Raw genomic sequence first — 27,846 nt, 5'->3', positions numbered from 1 at the left:
TTCGCTCGGGTTTGGGTTTAATGAAAGCGGAACCAACTCAAAAAAAGTATTGATTTTTCTATTAAAACTGAAACCAAACCGAGTATATATGTTGAAAACTCTAATGCACAGAATTACATAAGACAATCGATACTCCGGATTCCTGAAGCCTTTTTTAGTGTGCTGCTGCAGTTCTATTCCCTTACCCCTATATGATTGATTGTCTAAGAAACCTTTTTTAGTGTCCTGTCCTAATAGATGGATTCACTTGATCTAATTAATTAGTCCATCAATTATAAGTTAAATCAAAATTATAAAATTATGATGATTCAATTTCAATAATGTTAGAACTGTAAGTTCATGGAAATTATAAGAATAAATTGTAAGAATTAAAATTGATATAATTTTTTTAAATAATTGAGTAATCATTCCAATTTATAACACATGGCATAGATAATTTTGTACTATTTAATATTTCTATCATCCAATTACATATATGGAATTACTGTAGTATATATTCTATATAATTATAATTGAAATTATAAATTCAAATTGGAATTATAAGGGAAAACTGAAATTATAACGTAATGATATATCATTTCAATAATGTTGAAATTATGAGTCACAAGTCCAAATCGGAATTCAAGATTTGATTTTAATAATGTTGGAATTGTAAGTTAATGGGAATTATAAGAGTAAATTGCAAAAATCAAAAGATTTTTTTTTTTTTTTTTTTTTGAACAATTGAGTAACTTGTAGCACATGGTATGGCTTAGTAATGGAGTATGACTTATAGTTTCTATTATCCAATTAAGTTGTGGAATTACTTTACTTTATATTTTATGGATTGGAATTATAAATTTAAATTGAAATTATAAAGTGAAATTGAAAAGTGTTGGAATTTGCAAGTTGGTTAGAATTATAAGAGTAAATTGTAAGAATTAAAATTGATATAATTAAAATTAACTAGAGGTTTCGACTTCAAATTTTAGGTATGAAGTCTTTTTGAATACTTGAGAGGGACGGTTGTAGGCTTCGAGTAGCGAACGGATAAAACACAAAAAAAAAAAAAAAAAATTGACATAATTCTTTTTTTTTTTTTTTTTTTTTTTAACAATTGAGTAACAATTCCAATTTATAACACATGGGTCCAATTTATCCAAATAACACTTCTCGTTACTATTTTTCTATTATTTATCATATTATGTTTTAGTATAAACATATGTGTCAAAGCATTGCATTCATTAATTTCTTGCACGTTTTTTTAAATTTTTCTTCATGTATTGGGGTTTGTGGAAAATTTCATATTTTAATTTAGGAAATTATAGGTTTGTAATAGAAAAAGAAATTATAAAATTAAAATGGTTTACACTATTTTGTATTAATAGCATGGTTTTGAAAATCGGATCAGACTGATTGGTTTGATTGGTTTAATCGGAATCGGACTAAATTTTGTCCGAAATGAATTGTTATTTGAATAGGTCAAAAACCATAAAAATCAATTTAAACCAGATAAATCGATGAACTGGTTTTAAGTATTTGATACATTGGAATATAAATTAGTTTTAAAGAGAAAAAAAAAATGAAAGAAGAAGAATGTAGATTCTAGAGGATGACAATATAGTAGAATAAGAAGGAGGCCGAGGGAAAAGTATGCTGCAGAAGTTAGAGACCCGAAGGAAACTGGAGCTAGGATATAGCTGGAACTTATGAGACATCTGAGCATGCAGCTCTCACTTATGACCAAACTGCTTCTAAGATGCATGATTTTGAAATTAAGCTTAATCTTCCTCATCTAATTGGCTCTACACAGCAGCCAGTAAGAGTGAGCCCTAACAAGCAGCAATAGAAGGAAATGCGATCTTCATATTTTCAGGATGGATCGCCTAAATGGCAAAAAATGAAAAATTTAAGTACTCATTATTCTTTTCATAATTTTAGTTTTAGAGAAAGGAAATAGACCCAACTGTAGTGAGTTCGTATACTAGTGTTGTGGTTGCTTGAGGCTTTAGGAGTTCAAGAAGCTCCCTGCTGGTTAGAAGCAAATCATCATGCTGTTAATCTAATAATTGAAGGTGATAGTTTGATGGTTGATCATGCACTAATGAGTCCTTATGATGATTTTTCTTATCTTGAATTTATTATTCATGATAATAAAACTCTTTGTTTAGATTTTGCATCATTATTTTTTGCTTTTGTTGGAAGATCAACAAACCAGATTGCTCGTATGTTTGCTCGGTTAACTGGTTCTACGTCTGATTTGATGCAATAGTGATGCGGAGCAACTTGCACTTCAATATATGGATGATTTGAGTCGCTGCAAACCAAAGAAGAAGGGGCACGGCCGTGCCATATCCATCACGCCCGTGCCAGCCTCTAGAATTCCAGGACATGAGACAAGCCCAAGCCTAAGAAGCACAAGCACGCCAGCGTCACAGCCAACCTGCCAGTGACGATGAGCCCATTTACGTTTCGAGTGTCGGCACGCCCGTGCCGATGACGATGAGCCCATTTATGTTTCGAGTGTCGGCACGCCCGTGCCGCCGACCTTGCTAGGGTTTTGTCCAGTTACAACCTTTGTGTTATTTTTTTAGGTTTTTTTATATGACTAACCAAAACCTATAAATAGGTTATTTTGTATCTTTGACACATTCATAATTTTTTATCATTATTCCTATCAATAAACTTCTTTTAGAGTTTAGTTCTCTATTTGATTCATCGGATCAAACGTTATTGATCAAAACTCCTGACGGATTATAATCATTTATTCCCATTCACATAATCGTTCGGCGTCAGTTGGATTCAGAGCCGAAAGGCAAAAGTATCTCCTTGGCCGACAATCATGGGACACGACTCACCGCCCAAGGTTCGAAGAATTATCCGAATAGATTAGGCAATCGACTCTCGTTATTCAATAAGGCAACCCACAACCTGCAGCTGCAACAGCCGCTCCGAATCCACCGTAACCAAATTATGCAAGACGCCAAAATCGTTATGATGGAGGCCGAGATTACAGAGGCAATGGTGACAATTTTCATGAAGGATACAAGATAAAAGTAGACCTTCAACCCTTCTCGGGATCGTTAGAAATAGAAAGCACTCTTGACTGGCTAGCAGAGGTCGAATAATTCTTTGAGATCATGAATGTTGAGGAGGAACGTAAAGTTTCCATTGTGGCCTATAAGCTGAAAGGCAGTGCAGCAGCATGGTGGCATTCCATTCAAAACGAACGCCACCATCGAAGGATTGAACCTAGCGAGACTGGATTTGAATGAAACAGTTAATTGAGCAATGTTTTCTTCCTAGTGATCACTCTCAAATACTATACAACAGGTACCACGACTGTTTCCAGGGAAACCGAAAGGTTGATGAGTACACGAAAGAGTTCTTGAGATTGCAGCATGATACAATTGTGAAACTGATTCCCAGCAAGTGGCTCATTATTAGAGGGGATTGAATCATGATATAATGTGTATGATGGGTGTAGCTGTGATTTTCACTTTGGCAGATGCAATTGAGATGGCGAAACGTGCGGAAGATAGGATTAATTGGCAGCCTCGACAGCCGCCTAATCGAAACCAGAATTTCAGGCAACCCTATTCATCCGAAAATCAACAGTTCAGTAGAAATTCCGGTGGACAGAAATCAAGAGAAGCCACTCCTGCCAATAACCAAAGCTCACAGCAGCTCACAGTAGAAGAAAAGAAAGACCCTTGGGGAAAGGCTCCCATGACAGACAGAAACAACAAACTGAATCCGTATCAGAAGCCAACCGGAGAGTATTGTTACCGTTGTAGAAAACAGGGGCATACATCTAATATATGTCCAGAACGTAGGGGGCTAATAATGGACGTCGACAGGTGAATGTAGTTAATGAATTGACTGAGGTTGAAGAGATAGAAGATGAAGATGATGGATCCATGGCTGGTTCTGAAAATGGAGAAGTTACATATGTTGTTCAGAAAATTTTGTGTTCTCCAAAGTAGGAAAGCGACACTCAAGGAAGGAAAATTTTCCAAGCTAAATGTCAGGTTGATGAAGCGGTGTGTCGACTCATTATTGATAGTTGCAGTTGTGAAAATTTGATAGTCAAGCAGCTAGTTGAAAAGCTAAATTTACCCACAGAACCACATCCTTCACCGTACAAGGTAGGATGGATTAAAGAGGGTCCAACGATTGAAGTAAACTGGATTTGCAAGGTTCCTATATCAACGGGAAAGTCATACTCAGACTCCGTTAGCTGTGATGTTGTGGATATGAATGCTTGTGGAGTACTATTAGGACGACCATGGCAGTTTGATGTAGATGCATTGCACAAAGGAAGAGAGAATTCATACCTGTTCACTTGGAAAAATAAGAAAATAATTGTCTTACCTTCTGGATCTTCAGCCAAAGCTTCTAAAGTGGAGGGGAAATCCATAGTAGCTATTTCTTCCAATGTGCATGAATTATTTGGTGCAATTGAGAAGTCTGGAGGTGCGTTGGCATTGCTGATTAAGTTAGAGACATGCTCTAATAAAGGGGCACTAGTACCACGACCAGTCAAGGAGTTGCTAGATGAGTTTCATGCCGTAGTTAAAGAACCATCTTCCCTTCCACCTTTGCTGGACATCCAACATCAGATTGATTTCATCCCTAGATCGAAGATACTGAACCTGCCCCATTATAAGATGAATCCAAAGGAGAGCTAGATTCTTCAAGAAACAGGTAGAAGAATTATTGAAAAGGGGACATATTTGGGAGAGCATTAGTCCTTGTGGGGTTCCTACTTTATTGGAACCAAAGAAGGATGGGACTTGGAGAATGTGTGGATAGCCAAGCTGTCAACAAGATAACGGTGCAGTATCGATTCCCTATTCCTCGACTGGAGGACATGTTGGACCAACTGTTACGATCTATAGTCTTTTCAAAAATAGATCTTCGCAGCAGGTATCATCAAATTCGAATCAAGGAGGGAGATGAATGGAAGACTACATTTAAGACTAAGGAAGGGTTATACGAGTGGTTTGTTATACCATTTAGGTTTACTAATGCACCGAGCACATTCATGCTACTTATGACTCAAGTTTTGCATCATTTCTTGTGTAAATTTGTGGTTGTTTATTTTGATGACATATTGATCTTTAGTCATAGTGAGGAAGAATGCCTTCAGCACCTTCGATTTGTGTTGAATGCTTTACAGAAAAATGAGTTGTACATCAACCTTAAGAAGTGCAGTTTTATGACCCAGCAGATTCTGTTTCTTGGCTACATTGTTAGCTCATAAAGAATTCATGTTGATGACAGAAAGATTGAGGCCATTCGAAACTGGCCTATTCTCAAGAACATCACTAAAGTTCGCAACTTTCATGGTCTTGCTACTTGCATTGTCACTGCTATCACCGATTGTTTGAAGAAAGAAAGAGTTTGTCAGTTTGTATGGACCGAAGCTGCAAACAAAAGCTTTGAAGAGATCAAAGATAAGCTTACTTCCATCCCTATTCTTGCTTTACCTGATTTTGATAAACTATTTGAGGTCGATTGTGATGCTTGTGAGATTGGAATTGCTGGTGTTTTGACTCGATCTGGAAAGCCTATAGCATTCTTTAGTGAAAAATTGAATGAAACTAGGCAGAAATGGTCTCCTTATGAGCAAGAATTGTATGCAGTTTTCCGAGCCTTCAAAACTTGGGAACATTATTTACTGGGGCGTGAGTTCATTATTTACACTGATCATCAAGCTTTAACTCATTTTAAACTCAAAAAAAAGTGAGTAAGATGCATGCGCGTTGGGCAGCTTATTTTGGTGCTTTTCATTATGTCATTAAGCACAAATCGGGTACTTGTAACACGATTGCGGATGCTTTGAGTAGAAGAGCAGCTTTGTTGATTACAATTAAGCAAGAGATTGTAGGGTTTGAATTTCTTAAAGATCTCTATGCTTCAGATGAAGACTTTGCTAACACATAGGCTAAGATTGAAGCAAAACAGCCTATCGATGGTTTCTTGATACATGACGGGTATCTGTTCAAAGGCAACAGGCTATGCATCCCTCGATCTTCTCTCCGGGAAAAGTTAATCCAGGAAATCCATGGTGGAGGATTGAGCGGACATTTGGGATGAGATAAAACAATTGCGAGGTTGGAGGCTCGTTTCTATTGGCCAGAATTAAAGAAGGAAGCAGGGAAGCTAATCTAGAAATGCTCAATTTGCCAGACACAAAAGGGCCATTCTCAAAACACTGGTCTTTACACTCCGTTGACTGTACTGAAACAACCTTGGGAGGATTTATCTATGGATTTCGTGTTGGGTTTACCTCAAACTCAATGCGGGGCTGATTCTATTTTTATTGTTGTCGACAGATTCTCCAAGATGGCACATTTTATTCCTTGCAAGCAAACTAATGATGCCTCACACATAGCAAAGTTATTCTTCCAGGAGATTGTTCGATTACATGGCATTCCGAAAACCATCACATCTGACCGAGACATAAAGTTTCTAACTCACTTTTGGACAACTTTGTGGAAAATATTTAACACTCAACTTCATTATAGCAGTACCGCGCACCCCCAAACTGATGGACAAACTGAAGTGGTGAACCGGACTCTTGGTAATCTCCTTAGGTGCATTTGCAGTGAGAAGAAGAAGATGTGGGATCTTGCTCTTGCCCAAGTAGATTTACTTACAACACTGCTATCCATTGGTCCACCAAGATGTCACCTTTTGCAATTGTCTACCGAAAGGTACCAGCCCATACTCTTGATCTACTTTCCCTTCCAATAGGTGTAGAGAAGAGTATTGCAGCTAATAACTTGGCTACCAAGCATGTGGAGGTGTTCAAGCAAGTATAACAATTCATCACTCCTGCCAATGACAAATATAAAGCTGGAGCTGATAAACACCGGCGTTAATAATTCTTTTATTGTGGGTGATTGGGTTATGGTGTATCTTCGCAAAGAACGTGGCGGAGGACAGAAGAAACTTGATTCAAAAAAAATGGGCCATTTCAGATACTTAAAAAGATCAATGATAATGCCTATGTGCTTGACTTGCCCGAAGACATGAAGATTTCCAAGACTTTCAATGTTGCTGATTTATTCCCTTTCTATCCTGATGATGATGATCACTTGAGGTTGAGTTCTTTTGAAGTAGAGAGGATTGATGCGGAGCAACTTGCACCTTAATATATGGATGATTTGGATCGCTGCAAACCAAAGAAGAAGAGGCACGGTCGTGCCATATCCAGACGCCCGTGCCAGCCTCTGGAAGTCCAGGACGTGAGACACGCCCAAGCCTAAGAAGCACAAGCACACCCATGTCACGACCACCCTGCCCGTGCTAGCCTTTGGAAGTCCAAGCACCACGCCCGTGCCATACCAAGCACGCTCGTGCCGATGACGACGAGAGCAGTTACGTTTTGAGTGCCTACACGCTCGTGCTAGCCCCTAAAAGTCCAAGCACGCCCATGTCATGCCAAGCACGGCCGTGCCGTTGACCTTGCTAGGGTTTTGTCCAATTACGACCTTTGTGTTGTTTTTTAAAGTTTTTTATATGACTAGCCTAAACCTATAAATAGGTTATTTTGTATCTTTGGCACATTCATTAATTTTTTATCATTATTCTTATCAATAAACTTCTATGAGTTTAGTTCTCCATTTGATTCGTTAGATCAAACGTCATTGATCAAAACTCCTGATGGAGTATAATCATTTATTCCCATTTACATAGCCGTTCTGCGTCAAATAGTCTGTTAATCATCAATCTATTATTCCCGATGATGTAATTTTGACTGATGCTAATAATATATGATAACATATTTCCATTAAAAAATAGTAATTAGTGAAGAATCTTGCTTTATGATTCATTGTATTGAAGTATAGATAAGCAAAGCATATTTAGGTTGCATCGCCTAATCCACTTAGTTGGTCAGGTAATTGTCAAGTCACAATTTGGTCTGTCTTAGGAATATAAATATAAGAAAAACGAAATACTTAACATCTTATTTTTAACCATTTGAAAGAGTTTGAGTAGGAGTTAGCAAATTTGGGTGAAAACCTAAAAAATGTGAATCTTATTGAATGTTTAGATTTTTTTTTTTCCAATAGAAGTTCAAAAAATAATTAAAATTTATCAAAAAAAAAAAAAAATAATCGAACTGAATGAATTACTCCAAATTTGAGTTAAGGTATTATAGATAAGGTTGTTTTTTAATATTGAAATCTGAGCTGATATTGGAATTTGAATTACTCTAAAATCGAATTGAGCTGATATTAAAATCTAAATTGAACCAGTTGCTTCAGCCGATTTTGGTTGTTGTTTTCCATGTCGGTTTGTTTTTAAACCCAGCAAATAAATTTCTATAAACCTAATTTGAATTAAATAATAAATTCGATTCAAAGCAATTAACTCGACAAACTAAACCTCCTTTAAATAATTGATCAAACTGAACTAAAATGAATCGGTTTGATTTTTGGTTTGATCGGTATTTTCCAAACCACTAGTTAGTCGTAGAATTTAAAGCCATTAGATGAAACATTCGTAGGAATTTATAAGATGTAAACTATTTAACTATTTTTATTTAATTCTTAGGAGATGAACTCTAACAGTTAGTATGTCAACATGTTAAAGACACGAGTGACTCAGGTTCAAGACAACCTCGTTGTTCTCCTCTCCTATAATTATAGTTTAAAAAAAAAAAAACATGTGCATAATTACAATTATATTCCATACGATATGTGGTCAAAAAAATGTGGCCAACCAATGAAAATTACATTGCAACCTTTCACCTTGGCTTTGAAGATTACACTACACATCCCCTCCATCTGCCTCTCCAGCAGGATACCGACTCTCCACCACATGAACCTGCCATTTGTTGGGTTCAGGCCCAATAGCCGGCCCACCTCTTTAGATTCCCAACACATCCATTACTATTATATTACTCCAATATAATAATTAAAGCTGACATTTTGTTCCTTGGAATTTAGTACAACCTGACAAAGATTATGCACGCATGGGACCACTCTGGAAATTGTTTAATTTTAGGGATGTGGATAAAATAAATAAAGACAAAAGTAAAGAAGGTAGTCCAAGATTTAGCTATCATAACAAAGCAATGTGATACATTATTTATTTATTTATTAATCCAACTTTTAACTACTATCTTGCACGAAGTTTTGTCCTATACTTAATAATAACACTTGAATTTTAAATTTAATTTCGTGGCATTCTGAATTTTATAGATGATTTATCTTATATTCAAATTTATAAAATTTAGTAATATTATATTCATTTATTTAAACTAATACCAGTAGCTTTTATGATTATCGGTTTTATATGCAAAACATTAAATGGATATATAATTAGCACAACCTTCGGAACCATAATTTTATATTTTTTAACTATCTAACAGCTATTTTATTAATCTAGTTTTATAAGTTGAAATGTTTAATATGTGCAATTTTAAGTTAAACTGTTTAATAAGTTAAAATAAAAATTAAAAGTACCATAAAGTTAAAGTAATAAAGTTCATGGGTGAATTTAGACATTCGACCAAGAAGTTCTTTTTTGTTATTATTCACTCCGTTCCACTAAATTTGACGGGTTTTATAACTTGGAATTAAGAAAACGATTGAATCACCTCAATTCTAAAAAAAAAAAAAAGGTAATTGACTGAATTACATTTTAAATAATGCTCATTTAATCAAAACAGAGTTTTAATGTAACTATATAGACAAAGATAAAATTAGAATAAAATCATTGATGCTACTTCCATTAAATGTCATATGAAAAAAAAAAAGTAAAAAATTGTAAAATTTAATGAAAATAAAAAATTATCAAATTTAATGAAATGAAGGAAATATCAAATAGTACAAAGAGATGATAATGTGACATGTATCCTAGATTCAGTGAATCTACTGCTTCCAATAGTGTTGCTTAAATTGCTTGCTTATAATTTCATAAGTGTGTATATATACATTCATAGATTCATTCAATTAAGAATTCATTTTGTGTAAGATAGTTTTCAATGTGTATAGCTCATGAACTTTAATATGGTATCAAAGTGAATAATTGTCTTTGTATAAGATGGGTTTCTACCTATAAGCCTATGTATGTGTTTTATAAACTTTAACATGATATTAGAGACTCCCACAAGATCATCAAAGTTGATGGAGATACATGCTAACCGGTATATGCGACTAAGTAATATATATATATATATATATATATATATATATATATATATATAACTGAAAAATAGTTTTATATAGTTTGCAAATCATAAAACTTTATGACATTCTGAAAGACACTGCATCTGCATGAAGCACAAAATTAATGTAGTGCAAAAATGAATGGGGCTGTGGATGTAGAGTCATCATCATCAAACTCTTCTGAAACTCTTTTGCACAATATCATGTTGTGATGTCATTTTCCAAGAAAGATTATCCCTATGGACCTTAGTTATTAGGGGAACAAATGGGGAGACTCTCTTAAGGGTCCACAAAGAGGCACATTTGGAGTTGCTCAAGAATTCTTATTGAAAAAAAATTAAAAGAAAACGACAAAGACAAGAGGAGTCTAAAAGAGAGAAAAGAAGAATAAAGCAAAAGACAGCCCAACATGCAAGTCTGTATTATAATATAATAATTCACCATCCTCTGCCGTTGGACAGATAAGCTGTCCCTTTTGTCTCTTCCATCTTCATTTCATCCATTCCTCTACCTAAACTAAGAGAACCCATTTTTGCATTGGTCACTTTTATAAATATACTATACACAGTACTCAAATTCCCATCATTTTACTCTGATCATTGTCTTATTTCAAATGGGTTCAAGAACAAGAAGGAAGCAAAGATGGTGCACACAAACCTTAACTCCATTGTTGGAAGGCCCAGACCCAGACATGCAAGAAGAAGGTAACAAAAAGGAGAGTTCATGGGAAATAATTCGCGAATGGTTTCGACTGCAAAAGGGTTTCTCTGGTACCAATAATAATTTTTCATCAATATCACCATATGGGAGCTTTTCACCAGCCAATAAAGGGCAAGACTTGAGGCTTTTGCTTGGCGTTCTTGGGTGTCCACTTGCCCCAATCCCTCTTGTAAGCGACCCCATTCACCGCATTCACATTAAGGACATTCCTATGGTGAGCTTAACTTTCTTTCTTCTAGTATTTGCAACTTTATCGGTTTTTTCTATTTCAGTGCTTCAATGTTTTTTTTTAGCTCTCAATTTTTTTGAAATGAACATTTATAGGAAAATTGCATAGCGCATTATATCATACAACAGTATTTGGCTGCGACGGGATGCTTAAAGAGAGAAAAAAGCGTAAAAAACATGTACGCAACAGGAAGTGTGAAAATGATACGATGTGAGACAGAAATTTCATCAGGAAAGAATGTGAAGAGCTTAGGGACAAGAAGTGGAGAAAATGGGTGCTTCGTAGTTTGGCAAATGTTGCCTGGAATGTGGTCTCTTGAATTAGTTGTCGGAGGTAATAAGGTTATTGCTGGAAGCGATGGCAAGACCGTCTGGCGTCACACTCCTTGGCTCGGTACTCACGCTGCCAAAGGACCTCAACGCCCTTTACGTCGCATAATCCAGGTACCTACATTTATTTCTTTTGAATTCATTACATTGAAATGATAAATATTTTGTGTTTACCGGTGTTTTTTTTAAATCGGATCGGATTGTTCTTTCAGACTAATTCGACCATCAATCCAGCATTGATCTGATATAAGTCGATGAAAAATGTGATATGGATGAATCTTGTCTTTAAAATTAAGGAGAATAAATTCTTATAAATTTTAATTAAAATACAAAGATACATTTGTTTTAGAAATTCGGTTACGGATTGATTTAGATATATAAAATTATTTAATTTTTAGTTTTAGATTCGATTACTATATATAATTAATTGAATTTATTTTAAACTCAAAATAATTATTTTGGTAAAAATAACTGAATCAAGATTATTTAATTTAATTCAATTATTATATTATTTAATTTCGAATTTAAATACAATATTCAAATACGGAAAATCGAGCTATTTAATTTTTTCTAATTTGATTAACCCAATGCTCACTTCTAAAGAAAGACAGAGGAACAAAATGAAAATCCCAAGAAAATGCATATGCATATGCATATGGCTGACATTGATGGAGAAACTGCCTCATGCTTTAGCAGACAGACTTCTTTTTACTTTGAACAAAAACACTCAGTCACTGCATGTTTATTACAACAACTGAGCTAAGGAGTGGCACGTGATTTTCATTTTGACGTCATAATGTTCATATCAGACCAAAGAGGCTCTTGGGATTGCCACTTATTCCTTACTTTGATTTGCTTTTCCTTTTGTTGTTTTTTTAGTGGAATACTGGATAGTGAGAGCCTCATTTATTGAATTATTGCCCCCACCTTTTGTTGGCTTTTCCCATCTTCTTCGTTAGTCTTCTTCAACTTATTCTCCCAACAATCTTCACTCTTTTATTTCTTTTTCCATCTTTTTATAACAACTTTTTATAATCTCTATGAATTTTCAAACTATCTATTACCCTATTATTCGTAAATCATTGCCCCATATAGTTGAAGGACTTCGTCAATTCCATTAATAAATAATTTTTTTATGGAAATATGTAATTTTTAAAAATATTAAATTAGATTCAATAAGCATATACAATAGTTTTTCTTCTTATAGACACAAATATGTATGCTTAAAAGAATCATATAATGCAGGGCCTAGACCCGAAGAGCACAGCCAATCTATTTGCAAAAGCGCAATGCTTGGGCGAGAAAAGAATCGGCGAAGATGATTGCTTCGTATTAAAAGTAGCAGCCGATCGTGCGGCTGTGATGGAAAGGAGCGAAGGAGCAGCTGAAGTACTTAGACATGTATTATATGGGTATTTTTGCCAGAAAAGTGGTCTCCTAATATACTTAGAAGACTCACATCTTACAAGAGTACAAACCCCAGAAAATGATACCATCTACTGGGAAACCACTATAGGAAGTAGCATTGGAGATTACAGAGATGTTGATGGAACTTTAATTGCTCATCAGGGAAGATCAATTGCTACAGTTTTCCGGTTCGAAGAAGAGTCTGTTCAACATAGCAGGACTAGAATGGAAGAAATCTGGAGGATTGATGATGTTGTGTTTAACGTTCCAGGGCTTTCTTTGGACTATTTCATTCCTCCTGCTGATATATTTGATGTTTCTCCATAATTAACTCATTTTAGTTAATTATAAATTGACTTAATTTTGTTCTTATTCTCTAATTATAATCATAATACTATTGGTGGGTTTATGGTGTACTACTTTCATTTTAAGTGTAGTATTTCATTGGCTTCAAGTCATCAAAGATGAAAGTGACCAATTCAGATTTGGAAATGGAATAAGGGGCTTTTGTTCTTTTTTTCCTTTCTCTTTTCTCGTTTGTCTAGATACATTTCCATTTTCTTTCATTTCCTCTCCACTCCTTCCATTTCTTCTCAAATTGTCTAAACATAAAATAGAGTTAAGAAAGTTCATAGCAATCAAATTTCATTCAATATTTGAGATTTATTGAATATTCATTCTATATATAAATGTGAAAAATAGGGGAGAATAATATAATTTCTGTTACACCTTACCTTACTGTAAGACATGGCATGTCGCCCGTAATATACTTAATAATCACTTAAGTCTTATAAATGCTTACTAAGTATACTACAAGAGACTTAATACTGTTGATTCATTCATTTATATAATAGAAAAGTAAATTTAGTTATTAAAAATATATAATAAACATTATTAAAAATTCCTTCCATGTCCTTTAAATGAAAATTGCACTATAATCCTCCCTTTTGTTTTCCCTTCATCCTTTGGCACTCTAATCTTTTTAATCACTTTACTTTAGTCCTAATAGGTATCAACCAAGTGTATTTAATATTCAAAACCCCACTTAAAAAAATTCATACTCAAATTACCATTTTTCGGGCTTTTCGAGTAAAATCGTGCTTTACCAAGAAGTCATTCCTCTTTAATTCATTTTTGATTTCCTTTAATCTTTCAAATTGATTTGTAATCACATTAATTACCATTTAATTAATATTCACATCCTCAATATATACTGTTTCTCATTATTCTAGGTTTTCCTTTCATTCGAATAACCGAATGCATAAAAAAAGCTAGAATAGCAAGAACTACAAAGTTGAGGATATTACAATTTCTGATAGCGTCGTTCATTGAAATTTAAATATCATAAAATAACTTTAATAATGACCAATTAGAAAATTATATTTTATTAGTTGATTGGATATAATTTATTAAAAATTATTTTTTTATGACTATATATAATAATGAGACATTTGATTTTTATATTTTATTTTTCAAATTTATTTTTTAAAAATTTGATATTGTTTATTATAATTTAAAATATTTTATGTAGGAGAGAGATAAAAAAAAAGTATATTTTTTTATAATATTCTTTTTTTTTTCTTTATGTTTGTGTAATTTGATTAGATATATTTTTTAAAAAATAAAATTTCAAATACAATATACATAATTAATCTCTTCAAAATTTTTAAATTTTTACTTTTTACAATTTATTTTTAAATAAAATGAATATATATGTTTGTGGGATAATCGACAGTTAAAAATTTTAATTTTAGAAATATATATAATATTTTATTATTATATATTGAATATGTTTATGGGATGACGAAAGTTGAATATATTTTTATTGTTATATTTATATATCTATATATATTGAAACTTATTTATTAGCTGATATTGTAAAATTATCCGTGTGGAGTTATTAAGTGATATTATGGAATTTTAAATAAACGATATAAATTGAATTAAAAATGTGTATATATACACGTAGCTATTTTATTAATTAACTATTATATTCACATTAATTTCATAAGAAATTTCATTTTAACATTATAAAATCTAAACAATGTAAAAAGGAATTATAATCAATATTTAATATTAAAAACGAGTATGAATAATAAGTAAAAGTTAGCAATAATATAAAAAAAATTGAACAAATATGAAAAATGAATATAATCCACGTGCAACACGCGTTATAAAAAAGTTAATATTTTTAAAACGAATATTAGGCATTTTTAATTTTAAGTAAATGGACTTATTTTGTCTTTCATCTTGGACCTTTTATTTGAGAAGATCCTTGGAATTAAGGGTGCTCATATTATCGGATCCGATCATCTTCCGAGCTCGACCCTCGATCCAATCTAACCCAGAATGGGTAAACAAAGGATTTTATTTTTCGACAAATAATAGATGGCACGTTTCGTGCCAACTCACGACACTATTTTAATTAAAAAAAAACTAAGATGCAGGGCCATGTATAATGTAGAGAAAGACTTTTTGTCTAAGTTTGAGTTTCATAAGGAAAGGATAAAAGGATAATTTGATTAATGGTGAGTTGGCTTTGAATGTAATACAGTGCCGTAAATTTCATATTTCACCTTCCTAATTTTCGGCACCCTAAATATCAAATTGCGCGCTACTTAATATGGTAAATTGAAAATTAAATTTCAAATACAAACCACCTAATTGTAAGAAAAGAAAAAGTATATTTGATAAATGAAAAAAAAAATTCAGCCCAAAAAAATAACAATAAAAAATATATGAAATTAGTGAGTTGTTGGAATTTTATAGAGAGAGATTTTTGGGTAAAAAATTAATAATTATTATTCTAATGATTATCCAATCTTTCCTCATATTCATTAACAATAATAATTTTTATTATTATTCTATATATATATATATATATATATATATATAAATATATATATATATATATATATATATATATAAGTATGAATGGAGGACATTGGATTCCCAAAATGCTCTCAAGTACTCTAATTGATTAAAAATATTATCAAGGATAATTTAATCTTATTATAATTAGAATAAATTTTATTAATATTTTATTGGCAATAAAAATCATTTAATCTTATTCTAATTAAGATATGATTTAATTTGGTAAACCTAGAGTTTGTATATATATTGCTTCTTTGTTTTGTCTATATATTGCCTATGTATATAATTAGTTGATATATTAGAAGTTATTGGTTTTGCCAAAATCAAAGCATATGTGTTTCACATTAATGAGCAAATCGGATTGATTGGGGAGGCATTACAAAGAAAGAGCGGATATGCTATTAACAACTGATATGCGTTATACAACCGTGCTTATACTTCTTGGGCTTGGGCGTGTCTCGTGTCTTGGACTTCCAGAGGCTGGCACGGGCGTGCTGGAAATGGCACGGCCGTGCCCCTTCTTCTTGGGTTTGCAATGATCCAAGTCTTCCATATACTTAAGTGCCAATTGCTCCGCATCAATCCATTCCACTTCAAAAGAACTCGACCTCGAGTGATCATCATCAGGATAGAAAGGGAATAAATCAGCAACATTGAAAGTCCTAGAAATCTTCATGTCTTTGGGTAGGTCAAGCACATAGGCATTATCATTAACCTTCTTAAGTACCTGAAATGGCCCAATCTTTTTAGCATCAAGCTTCTTCTATCCTCTGCCACGCTTCTTGCGAAGATAAACCATAACCCAATCACCCACAGTAAAAGATTTATAACGCCGATGTTTATTAGCTGCAGCTTTATATATTTCATTGGCAGCAGTGATGAATTGCTGCACTTGCTTGAATACCTCCACATGCTCGGTAGCTAAGTTTTTAGCTGCAATACTCTTCTCTACACCTGTTGGAAGGGAAAGAAGATCAAGAGTATGGGCTAATACCTTCCGGTAGACAATTGCAAAAGGTGACGTCTTGGTGGAGCTATGGATAGCACTGTTGTAAGCGAATTCTACTTGGGCAAGAGTAAGATCCCACATCTTCTTCTTCTCACTGCAAATGCACCTAAGGAGATTACCAAGAGTCTGGTTCACCACTTCAGTTTGTCCATCAGTTTGGGGTTGAGCGATATTGCTGTAGTGAAGTTGAGTGTTGAATCTTTTCCACAAAGTTGTCCAAAAGTGAGCTAAAAACTTTGTGTCTCGGTCAGATGTGATGGTTTTGGGAATGCCATGCAACTGAGCAATCTCCTGGAAGAATAATTTTGCTATGTGTGAGGCATCATTAGTTTGTCTACAAGGAATAAAATGTGCCATCTTGGAGAATCTGTCGACAACAACAAAAATAGAATCAGCCCCTCGTTAAGTTCAAGGTAAACCCAACATAAAATCCATAGATAAATCCTCCCAAGGTTGTTCTGGTACAGTCAATGGAGTGTAAAGACCAGTGTTTTGAGAATGGCCCTTTGTGTGTGGCAAATTGAGCATTTTTGGACTAGCTTCCCTGCTTCCTTCTTTAATTGTGGCTAATAGAAATAAGCTTCCAATCCCGCAATTGTTTTATCTCGTCCCAAATGTCCGCTCAATCCTTTACCATGGATTTCTCAGATTAACTTTTTTCGGAGAGAAGACCGAGGGATGCATAGCCTGTTGCCTTTGAACAGATACCTGTCATGTACAAAGAAACCGTCATGTACAAAGTTTTACTTCAATCTTAACCCATATGTTAGCAAAGTCTTCATCTGAAGCATCGAGATCTTTAAGAAATTCAAACCCCACAATCTCTTGCTTAATTGTAACCAACAAAGTTGCTCTCCTGCTCAAAGCATCCGCAACCATGTTACAAGTACCCAATTTGTGCTTATTGATATAATGAAAAGCACCAAAAAAAGATGCCCAACGTGCATGCATCTTGCTCACTTTCTTTTGAGTTTAAAAATGAGTTAAAGTTTGATGATCAGTGTAAATAATGAACTCATACCCCAACAAATAATGTTCCCAAGTTTTAAAGGCTCGGAAAACTGCATACAATTCTTGTTCATAAGTAGACCATTTCTGCCTAGTTTCATTCAATTTTTCACTAAAGAATGCTATAAGCTTTCCAGATTGTGACAGTTCACCACCAATCTAATCCCACAAGCATCACAATCAACCTCAAACAATTTATCAAAATCAGGTAAAGCAAGAATAGGGCCGGAAGTAAGCTTATCTTTAATTTCTTCAGATCTCTTATTTGCAGCTTCGGTCCATACAAACTGTCAAACTCTCTCCTTCTTCAAGCAATCTATGATGAGAGCGGCGAAGCTACCAAATTTTCTGATGAACTGCCTATAGAATGTAGCATGTCCATGAAAACTGAGAACTTCAGTGATACTTTTAGGGATGGGCAAATTTCAAATGGCCTCAACTTTTCTGTCATCATCAAGAATTCCTTCCGAGCTAACAATATAACCAAGAAACAAGATCTGCTTCGTCATAAAACTGCACTTCTTAAGATTGATGTATAACTCATTTTCCTGAGTCATAAGTCGCATGAACATGCTCGGTGTATTAGTCAACCCAAACGGCATAACTAACCGCTCATATAATCCTTCCTTGGTCTTGAAGGCAGTCTTCCATTCATCTCCCTCTTTCATTCGAATTTGATGGTACCCGCTGCGAAAATCTATTTTAGAGAACACTTTACATCCTGACAGTTGGTCCAACATGTCCTCCAGACGAGGAATAGGGAATCGATACTGCGCCGTGATCTTGTTGACGGCTCAGCTATCCACACAAATTCTCTAGGTCCCGTCCTTCTTTGGTACCAATAAAGCAGGAACTCCACAAGGACTAATGCTCTCCTGAATATGTCCCTTTTTCAATAATTCTTCTACCTGTTCTTGAAGAATTTGGCTCTCCTTTGGATTCATCCTATAATGTGGCAGGTTCAGTATCTTTGATCCAAGGATGAAATCAATTTGATGTTGGATGTCCCGAAAAGGTGGAAAGGAGGATGGTTCTTCAACTAAAGTATGGAACTCATCTAACAACTCCTTTACAAGTGGTGGTACTAGTGATCTTACATCAAATTTTATTTTCGGTTTGATCAGCAAAGCTAACGCACCTCCAGAATTCTCAATTACATCGGTTAATTCCTGCACATTGGAAGAAACAACTATTATGGATTTCCCCTCCACTTTAGAAGCTTTGGCAGAAGATCCAGAAGGTAGGATAATGATTTTCTTATTTTTCCGGGTGAACAAGTATGAATTCTCTCTTCCCTTGTGCAATGCATCTACATCAACCTGCCATGGTCGTCCTAACAGTACTCCGCAAGCATCCATATCCACAACATCACAACTAACGGAATCTGTGTACGACTTCCCATTAAGATAGGCACTTTGCCAATCCAATTTACTTCAATTGATGGACCCTACTTAATCCACCCTACCTTGTATGGCGAAGGATGTGGTTCTGTGGGCAAATTGAGCTTCTCAACCAATTGTTTGGCTATCAAATTTTCACAACTGCAACTGTCGATAATGAGTTGGACTACATCACCAACACGACATTTAGCCTGACAAATTTTCCTTCACTGAGTTTCACCTTCTTGTTTTGGTGAGTATAATATTTTTTAAACAACATATGTAATTTCACCATCTTCTAAAGCAGCCAAGGATCCATCATCTTCGTCTTCTACTTCTTCAAGCTCAGCCACCTCATCAACTACATTCACCTGTCGACGCCCATCATTAGCTCCCCTATATTCTGGACATATATTAGATGTATGCCATTGTTTCTTGCATCGATAACAATAGTCTCCAGTTGGCTTTTGATATGGATTTGGTTTATTGTTTCTGTCTGCCATGGGAGCCTTTTCGCGGGAGTTTTTATTTTCTTCTTTTAGAATCTGCGGGAAGTTTTGGTTAGTAGCAGGAGTTGGTGCCCTTGAATTCTGTCCACCGGAATTTCTACTGAACTGTTGATTTCCAGATCAATAGGGTTGCCTGAAATTCTAGTTACGATTAGGTGGTTGTCGAAGTTGCCAATTAATTCTATCTTTCGCACATTTGGCCATCTCAATTGCATCTGCCAAAGTGAGAATTGCAACTACACCATTCATAAACATTGTGTCATGATTCAATCCCCTCTGATAATGAGCCACTTGCTGGGATTCAGTCTTACAATAGTCAAATCAAGCCTGCAATCTCAAGAATTCTTCCGTATACTCATTTACCTTTTGATTTCCCTAGAAACAGTCATGGTACCTATTATACAGGATTTGGGACTGATAACTAGGTAGAAAATGCTGCTCAATCATCTGTTTTATTAAGATCCAATCTCGCACAGGTTCAATCCTTCGACGATGGCACTCATTTTGAACAGAATGCCACCATGCTGCTGCACCTCCTTTTAGTTCTTAGGCTACAATGGAAACTTTACGCTCCTCCTCAACATTCATGACCTCAAAGAATCGTTCGACCTCCGCTAGCGAGTCAAGAGTGCTTTCTATATCTAATGATCCATGTGTCAGTTTAGAGAATGATGATGCACTTTAAACAAGCTTATAAGGTTTCATTGTATAAACCCCGCAAGTGGATTTTTAATCTGACACATAAAATAAGATAAGCGACAATTTTAAAAATTATAATAATTATTTAAATAAATTGTCAGTAATTTATCTTATTTGACAACTATCTATAATCTTTATATGGGGAACATATATTATGTTATGGAAAGTTAAATTAATAAAGAGTTTAATTGTGAATTTTTAGTGGTATAATTTATGATTAATTATAATAAGAATATACTGGTTCTGTAAAGATTGTTATTATAATTTATAGCCATATTAATTTATTTCTACGATCTTTGTTGTGCCTTAATTATTTTGGACCGTACTTGAGTTATATATTATCAATAATTAATAGATTAATTTTCTAATAAAAATTTTATTTATTAATTTTTTAATTAAAAAATGGATAATCTATTTTATTTAAAATATCAACCATGTGGGTGACAAAACGATTGATCTTATCGTTTGCTTTCCACGCGGATAAGAGAGGTTATTGGTTTTTTTTTTAATACCCGTTAGAGATAGCAATGTATGTTATCAGTTTTTTTAATAAGCGTTAGAGATAGCAGTGTATTCAAAGAAAAAATACAGTAGTCTCTCGAAAAATAGACATACTGAATTTCTTCCCACTCAGAAAAATAAAATTCATAAAATCAATTAAGATCACACGGTAGAAGGCTACAAGATGACTTGAAGATATATGAAAAGAATACCGGTGAATGAATTTGTGCTACAGTAGATTAGTTCTTGTGTAATTTGTGTGTGGTTTACTTTCATACTTGTTTCGATCTTGAGTAATTTTTGCTGCATATTTCCTGATTCCCATCAATTGGTATCAAAACCATCGGAAACTCGTATGAAGGTGGCCTGTTCCCCTTTTTTTTTTTTTGTCATGTTTTCGTTAGATTGTTTTATATTTCGTGTGGTACCTAATGATTATATTTTGTTATAATTATGTTGTGTTTCTATTTGATAAGTGATTATATACATTATGATTTTTTTTTTTTTAATATTTAGATACGGATTTTATGAAATTGATTTGTTAAAAACCAATCTGCTGTGTTTTTTTTAAGGAAAATCGGTTTTGCAGAATCTGTGTCATGAAAAACGATTTGGATTTTTTTTATTAAAATAAAGGAGAATTTTCTAGAATCGGGTTCTTCACAAGAACACGAAGAACACGAATATCAGACTGAACCATACGATCTGCCCAGTTGCCCGATTGGCTAGAACAGGACGAGCCAGGACGAACGGCAGCGGCTGGTTCGTCGATTTTTGGAACGAGTTTTGGTCTGAAATCGACGGCAGCGGCTGGACTCCACTGCGTCGCGTATTTCGCTCGACAGCGAGCTTGCCGGCGTCGGAATAGACGGCCATCGAAATCGCAAGCCTTGCTCGAGTCCTGGTCTGGTGGCGGCAGTGCTCCGCCTGGGCGAAGGCGGTGGTGGCGCTAGGTTTTCAGTTCTGGAAGAAGAAGATGTTCTAGCAAATTCCAAAGCAATCCTCCAAATTTTATAAACATTTATATTATGGCCCTGGAAGTTTCTGTGTTTTGCAAACAGATCCTAAAAGGTTTTATACAGGCCCTGAAATTTTCTGATTTTTGCAGGCCTTAAAAAAAATTTTTTGTATCTTTTTTAAGTGTTTTTTTTGTAAATTCTTCTAGAAATTTGCTGTATTTTTTTAAATTACAGACAAATAGAATTTAATTTTTTTAAATAAAAAAGGAAACTTTCTTCGAATGATTTGAATTTTAGTAGAGGCATCGAAAACGACCATCTGAGTAAAACTCACTGCTATATGATAATATCCTTTGCTTTTCAGCCTTTTGTTTAGATGGATTTTTGACCATTTTTCTATTTTAGGTGAATTTTTTCTTCTTTTTTTTTAAAGGGAAATTTTTGAATAAATTTTTATGGAAATTAGATATTTTTGTTAATTAGTCCAATGGAATTTATTTATTTTTAATATATATATATATATATATATATATATATATATATATATACACACACACGTTTATAAGTGTTTTCATTACTTCTTAGTTGTGACTGCTTGCATATTGTTCTCTATCGACAGATGATATGTATTATGTAAATTTTGAATTTGGTGTTGTCTATATTATTTTAACTCTCCATATGAGTAATTTAATTAGGGGCATGAACCAGTTGTAATGATTTTTCACTTATAATTATTTTATGGCACGTTTCTCCATCAAGTAGTGCTTATATGTTTAATTTTTATGTATGACATGTGATTAGTTTAATTCTCCCATCGAGATTGCTGCTCATGAATGTTGTTAGAAATGCATAAGTGAATTTTGATATCATTATTGTCTATTTTGCACTTATGATTTAAATTCTATTAATTATTATTGATATGCTGTTTTATTTTTAATGCATGATCTTATAAAAGAAATGGGATCACTCAATCCCCTGACCTACATCCTAACCCAAAACAAGCTTGAGGGTCCAAACTATGTGGACTGAAAAAGGAATTTAGACATTGTGCTTACCGCTGAGGAGTACAAGTTTGTGCTTAGTGAGGTGTGTCCTGAAAAATCTAGTGAGGGTGCCTCGAAGAGGACACTAAGGCTTACTAGAAATCGATTAAGGCTGATGAGATTCCACGATGTTACATTTTGGCATCTATGTCAAATGTTTTGCAACATCAGCATCAGAACATGGAGACAATTCATGACATCTTAGAGAATCTCAAAGAGATGTTTGGAGACCAAACTAATGCAGCCAAGCAGAATGCACTGAGAGATATTCTTACTTCTAAAATCGAGGAAGGAACTTCTGTTAGAATTCATGTCCTGAGGATGATGAGTCTTCTGAATGACATGGAAGTTCTTGGTGATGTGCTTGACAAGGCTACTCAAATTGAGATGGTCTTGAACACTCTGCCAGCCAGTTTTCAGCAGTTTCATTTGAACTAAAACATGAACAAGATGGATTTTACTCTGTCTAAGTTGCTGAATGAGCTGTGGCTACTGAGACTATTATTAAGCAAGGAGCTGCACCTATTGTGCTTAATGTTGAGCGAGGTTGTTCTTCTACCTAGAAACAGGGTAAGAAGAAGAAAAAGGCTCACAAGCCCAAACCCAAAACAGTTGTTGCAGCTAATGGTGCAAATGGTGCTATGAAAAAGCTTGAGGGCAAGTGTTTTCACTGCAAGCAACCTAGTCTCTGGAGGTAGCAATGTCCAACCTGGATAGCCAAAAAAAAGCAAGGTGCATCTCTTTTCTATTTATTGATTGTTGAAATCTGTTTAGCGGTATTGACTACATTCTAATGGTGTATAGACTCAGGAGCCACTAATCATGACTACAATTCTTTGCAGGGGTTTCAAGTAATATGCAAGCTATGTGAAAGAGAAGTCAGCATCTTTCTGGGAGATGGCACTGTAGTGGTAGGTTTAGCTGTAGGGAATGTTACCCTTAGTTTTTAAGAATAATAGAACATTAGTTTTAAGGGATATTTTGTATGTTCCTTTAATTAGAAGGAATTTAATTTCTATTTCTAGTTTGAGTAAGAATGCTTATTCAGTTTCTTTTCATGAATTTTATGATGATTCTATCGTCATCAAATTTAAGAAACAAATGATTTGTTTTGGCTCATTGATTGGTGATCTATTTATTCTTAAAGTATCACCTGAACTGCAACTTAATGATTTTGAAATAAATAACTTTGATGTTGTTGTACTGTTAAAAAGAAAACATCCTATTGAATCCAATCAAACATATTTTTGGCATTTAAGGCTTGATCATATTAATTTATATAGAATTTCTAGGTTGGTTAAGGATGGAACCTTGAGTTCATTGAAAGTAAAGGCACTACTAACCTGTGAATCATGTCTAGAAGGTAAAATGACTAAGAGGCCTTTTACCTTAAAGGATAATAGGCCCAATGAGTGTCCAAGCTAGGGGTGGTTTTAAGTATTTTGTGACTTTCATAGATGATTTCTCAAGGAATGGATATATTTACCTGTTGTGTGTAAGTTTGAATGCTTTGAAAAATTCAAAGAATTTAAGACAGAAACGGAGAAGCGACATGAAAAATATATCAAGTCACTACAGTCTGACCTTGGTGATGAATACCTCTCTAGGGAATTCATTGTTTATTTATTCGAACAAGGAATTATTTCACAATTGTCTTGACATGGTATGCCACAACGGAATGGTGCAGGAAAAAAGAGAAATGGGACGCTTATGGAAATGGTTAAATCAATGATGAGTTATTCAGATTTGCCACTTTCTTTCTGGGTACATGCAATTGAAATAGCAGCATATATTCTTAATTTAGTTCCTTCTAAGTCAGTACCTTTGACTCCTACAGAACTGTGGACTGGGCGTAAGCCTAGTTTAAGACATGTTCGAATGTGGGGTTGCCCAACCCATGTGCTGAAAGGGAAAGCGGATAATTTGGAATCAAAAACAGACTTGTGTTACTTTATTGGATATCCTAGAGGAACGAAAAGGTGGTGTATTTTATAGTTAAAGATAAAAAGATCATTTGTTAGCACCAATGCACATTATCTTGAGGAGGACTATATTTTAAACAATATTCCTAAAAGCCAATTAGCCTTGCGAGAATTGAGAGGATTACCATACCTACTGACACATTTCCAAAAGAACATGAACCTGAACCATTCACAATTTGTGCTCACATACCATTACCTTGTCATAGTGGGAAAAATGCCAACACTCAGTCTGATCAATGCACAGTTCTAGATTTACCACTACAACCCCAAAGTAATGGGAATGATGTTGATTTATATACACAACAGGTAGAACCCATTCACATTTCATTACCTACTAGTATTGAAGAAAATGTTGAGGAGGCTTAGGAACCTAACCATGATACTGTTGCACTAGTCATAGCTTTGCTAGATTTACAGCCAGAGCAAGATGACGGTGTGGCTGATCTGGTAGTAACTCATCATCGTGGGAGAAGTAGATGACCACCAGTTTGGTTAACACTTCTAGGAGAAGCTTTTGACAGGGTCCCTGAAGAAGTGAATACTTAACCAGTATGTTATGACGATGCACTACAAGATAAAGATGCTGATAAATGGCTTAAAGCTATGAAATCTGAGATGGAGTCCATGTACTCTAATCAAGTTTGGGAACTTGTAGAACCACTTGAAGGGGTTAAACCCATCGGATGTAAATGGATCTATAAGAAAAAGAGGGGTGTAGACGGTAAAGGGCAAGCATATCAGGCAAGGCTTGTTGCAAAAGGGTATGCTTAGATAGAAGGAATCGATTATGAGGAAACCTTTCCACTGATAGCCAAGCTTAAGTCTATTAGAACTCTTCTGTCCATTGCAGCTCATTTTGACTATGAAATTTGGCAAATGGACGTCAAGACAACTTTCCTAAATGGAAGCCTTGATGAATGCATCTATATAAAGCATCCAGAGGGTTTCATATCTAATGGAAAGGAAAATTTGCTTTGTACTTAAACAAACATTTAGGTATTGGAATACTTATTTTGACCAGTCGATCAAAACCTTTAGTTTTGAGCAGTGGCATGATGAGTCTTGTGTGTATAAGAAATGGGATGGTAAGAAGGTTGTGTTTATGGTATTATATGTGGATGATATTTTACTTATAGGAAACTGTGTAGGAATGTTGACTTCTGTCAAAGACTGGATGTCTAAGCAGTTCGATATGAAGGATTTGGGAGAAGCTGCTCATATTCTTAGGATCAAGCTTATGCGAGATTGCAAGAACAGAATTATTTGCTTATCTCAAGCATTTTATATTGATACCATTCTTGCTCGTTTCAACATTCAAGATTCCAAGAAGGGTTTTCTGCCTTTTAGACATGGAATCACTCTATCTAAGGATCAGTGTTCTAAGACTTATGAAGAGATAGAGAGCATAAAGGCAATTCCTTATGCTTCAGCAGTAGGAAGTCTCATGGATGCAATGTTATGCACTAGACCTAATATCTGCTTTGCTGTTGGCATGGTTAGCAGATTTCAGTCTAACCCTGGGCGAGAACATTGGACTACAATTAAACATATAATCAAGTACTTAAAAAGGACTAGAGATTATATATGGGTCTACCAGTCAGGAGATCTTGTACCCGTTAGGTATATAGATTCAAACTTTCAGTCTGATAAAGGCTCCCAGAAATCTATCTCAAAAAATGTGTTTGTCCTGGGAGGTGGAGCCATAAGTTGAAGGAGTATTAAGCAAACTTGTGTTACTGACTCCACCATGGAAGCTAAATATGTGGCAGCCTCTGAGGCAGCCAAAGAAGCACTATGGCTTAGGAACTTCCTAATGAATCTAGGTGTGGTTCCATCAATTCAATCGCCTATTACACTATACTATGATAATAACGGGGTGATTGCAAACTCAAAGGAGCCACAAAGCCATAAAGAGCAAAACATATTGAGCGGAAGTATCACTTGATACGAGATATAGTTCAAAGGGCAGATGTGGTGGTGACGAAGATTTCATCGAGAAACAATCTAGCTGATCTTTTTACAAAGAGCTTACCAACAAAGACTTTTGATAGTCATGTAGAAGGAATGAGAGTTAAAATAATATATTCATGGTTATGAGTCTAAGTGGGAGATTGATAGAGATATACTATTAACCATGCAAATGTTATAGTATAGTTTTGGTGTTATTTCTTTGAACAATTATTTCTAGGTATTTAATTGACGATTTGCATTAAATGAATAAATTTTTCAGCATATTTTATAATAATGGTGTTAGTAAATTTTGTATGTATCTAACTGGACCAAGTAGAGAATGATTATTTTATACTGACTATTAAAACATATTCTCTAATACATTAGAAATAAGATTTATGTTCTTAATCTTGATTTAGTTAATATGAGTAAATATACATTACTTTGTGCTTTAGTTCATTAAAGAGTGAGTTTCATTTATCTAGACAATAATTCACGGTGAATTGGGTAAGACAATTTGTATCTATGAAATATTAATTAATGTTAAAATCCATGTTTCGGTTTAGAGTGTGACATCCTACCGAGTCGAGTCTTAGTATAGAGTTGAGTAGTCGAGTTGAACCAAACCCGGTTGGGGTAGAATGGGTTATTAAGTGGAGTTACTTGAGTGAGAGAAAAAGATCAAGCACATGGGTGAGGATTGATTTGCATTAAAAGATTTAGCTTGGGTATTAAGTTGTAGCCTGATTACAATTGAGGTACCAGTTAGGAAGTTTTACATAAAATCCCTTGATTTTTGATGACCTACCCGTAATACTCATTTTCACTTTCCCATTTTCATGTTTATCTTCATCTTCTTCCTTTCCTCTTCCACCTTACTTTCAATTTTCATGGTAGTTAAGCCTTAACTTCAATTTTTCTTTTATCCAAGTAAGTAAACCTTCTTGAAGTTCATAATTGAATCATTTGGTGTTATTATTTTAGAATTCATAAGAATTCCTATTTATAGGTGAAGGGAGTTCAAAGAGTGTAGAAAAAAGAAGTTAACGAAGAGCTCAAGCTTTTGGAGTAAAGGTTTGATA

The 27,846-nt window shown here is 34.4% G+C and overlaps 3 protein-coding genes and 1 pseudogene across 3 annotated transcripts; 2 read left to right on the top strand and 2 right to left on the bottom strand.

The window, feature by feature from the left end:
• The first annotated feature begins 10,617 nt into the window (after positions 1-10,617).
• LOC105649924 (C-type mannose receptor (DUF620)) lies at positions 10,618-13,373 on the top strand. The gene is made up of 3 exons (XM_012236764.4): positions 10,618-11,100; positions 11,211-11,558; positions 12,690-13,373. Exons 1-3 carry the CDS (start codon positions 10,780-10,782, stop codon positions 13,176-13,178), a joined length of 1,158 nt encoding a protein of 385 aa, XP_012092154.1. The 5' UTR covers positions 10,618-10,779; the 3' UTR covers positions 13,179-13,373.
• A 3,115-nt stretch (positions 13,374-16,488) lies between these two features.
• On the bottom strand, positions 16,489-18,482 carry LOC149493309 (uncharacterized). Its single transcript, XM_089715465.1, has 4 exons — positions 18,183-18,482; positions 17,756-17,901; positions 17,482-17,590; positions 16,489-17,025 (listed from the first exon to the last, which is right to left on the bottom strand). The coding sequence occupies exons 1-4, from the start codon at positions 18,480-18,482 to the stop codon at positions 16,489-16,491; spliced, it is 1,092 nt and encodes a 363-aa protein (XP_089571591.1).
• Positions 18,483-18,557: 75 nt separating this feature from the next.
• On the bottom strand, positions 18,558-19,624 carry LOC110011182 (uncharacterized). The gene is made up of 2 exons (XM_020685776.2): positions 19,414-19,624; positions 18,558-19,126 (listed from the first exon to the last, which is right to left on the bottom strand). The coding sequence occupies exons 1-2, from the start codon at positions 19,622-19,624 to the stop codon at positions 18,558-18,560; spliced, it is 780 nt and encodes a 259-aa protein (XP_020541435.2).
• A 2,927-nt stretch (positions 19,625-22,551) lies between these two features.
• LOC119370320 (uncharacterized) lies at positions 22,552-23,782 on the top strand (annotated as a pseudogene).
• The last annotated feature ends 4,064 nt before the right edge of the window (positions 23,783-27,846 follow it).

The sequence above is a fragment of the Jatropha curcas genome, chromosome 10 (genome assembly GCF_041381405.1).
Source record: "Jatropha curcas cultivar XTBG-Jc1 chromosome 10, XTBG_Jcur_1.0, whole genome shotgun sequence".
NCBI classification, from domain to species: Eukaryota; Viridiplantae; Streptophyta; class Magnoliopsida; order Malpighiales; family Euphorbiaceae; genus Jatropha; species Jatropha curcas.
The sequence above is the reverse complement of the archived record's forward strand: the minus strand, read 5'-3'. Positions and strand labels throughout refer to the sequence as shown.

What these genes read in the sequence shown, in the direction of transcription:
- LOC105649924 (XM_012236764.4), top strand. Translation starts at nt 10,780, where the DNA reads ATGGGTTCAAGAACAAGAAGGAAGCAAAGATGGTGCACACAAACCTTA. An exon ending in ACATTAAGGACATTCCTATG is followed by an intron (nt 11,101 to 11,210) that starts GTGAGCTTAACT and finishes GAACATTTATAG; the next exon opens with GAAAATTGCATAGCGCATTA. An exon ending in CTTTACGTCGCATAATCCAG is followed by an intron (nt 11,559 to 12,689) that starts GTACCTACATTT and finishes CATATAATGCAG; the next exon opens with GGCCTAGACCCGAAGAGCAC.
- LOC149493309 (XM_089715465.1), bottom strand. Translation starts at nt 18,482, where the DNA reads ATGTTGGACCAACTGTCAGGATGTAAAGTGTTCTCTAAAATAGATTTT. An exon ending in TTCTTGATGATGACAGAAAA is followed by an intron (nt 17,902 to 18,182) that starts GTTGAGGCCATT and finishes TTGTGGGATTAG; the next exon opens with ATTGGTGGTGAACTGTCACA. An exon ending in ACATATGGGTTAAGATTGAA is followed by an intron (nt 17,026 to 17,481) that starts GTAAAACTTTGT and finishes TTATTCTTCCAG; the next exon opens with GAGATTGCTCAGTTGCATGG.
- LOC110011182 (XM_020685776.2), bottom strand. Translation starts at nt 19,624, where the DNA reads ATGGCAGACAGAAACAATAAACCAAATCCATATCAAAAGCCAACTGGA. An exon ending in CTTGGCTGCTTTAGAAGATG is followed by an intron (nt 19,127 to 19,413) that starts GTGAAATTACAT and finishes AGTCGTACACAG; the next exon opens with ATTCCGTTAGTTGTGATGTT.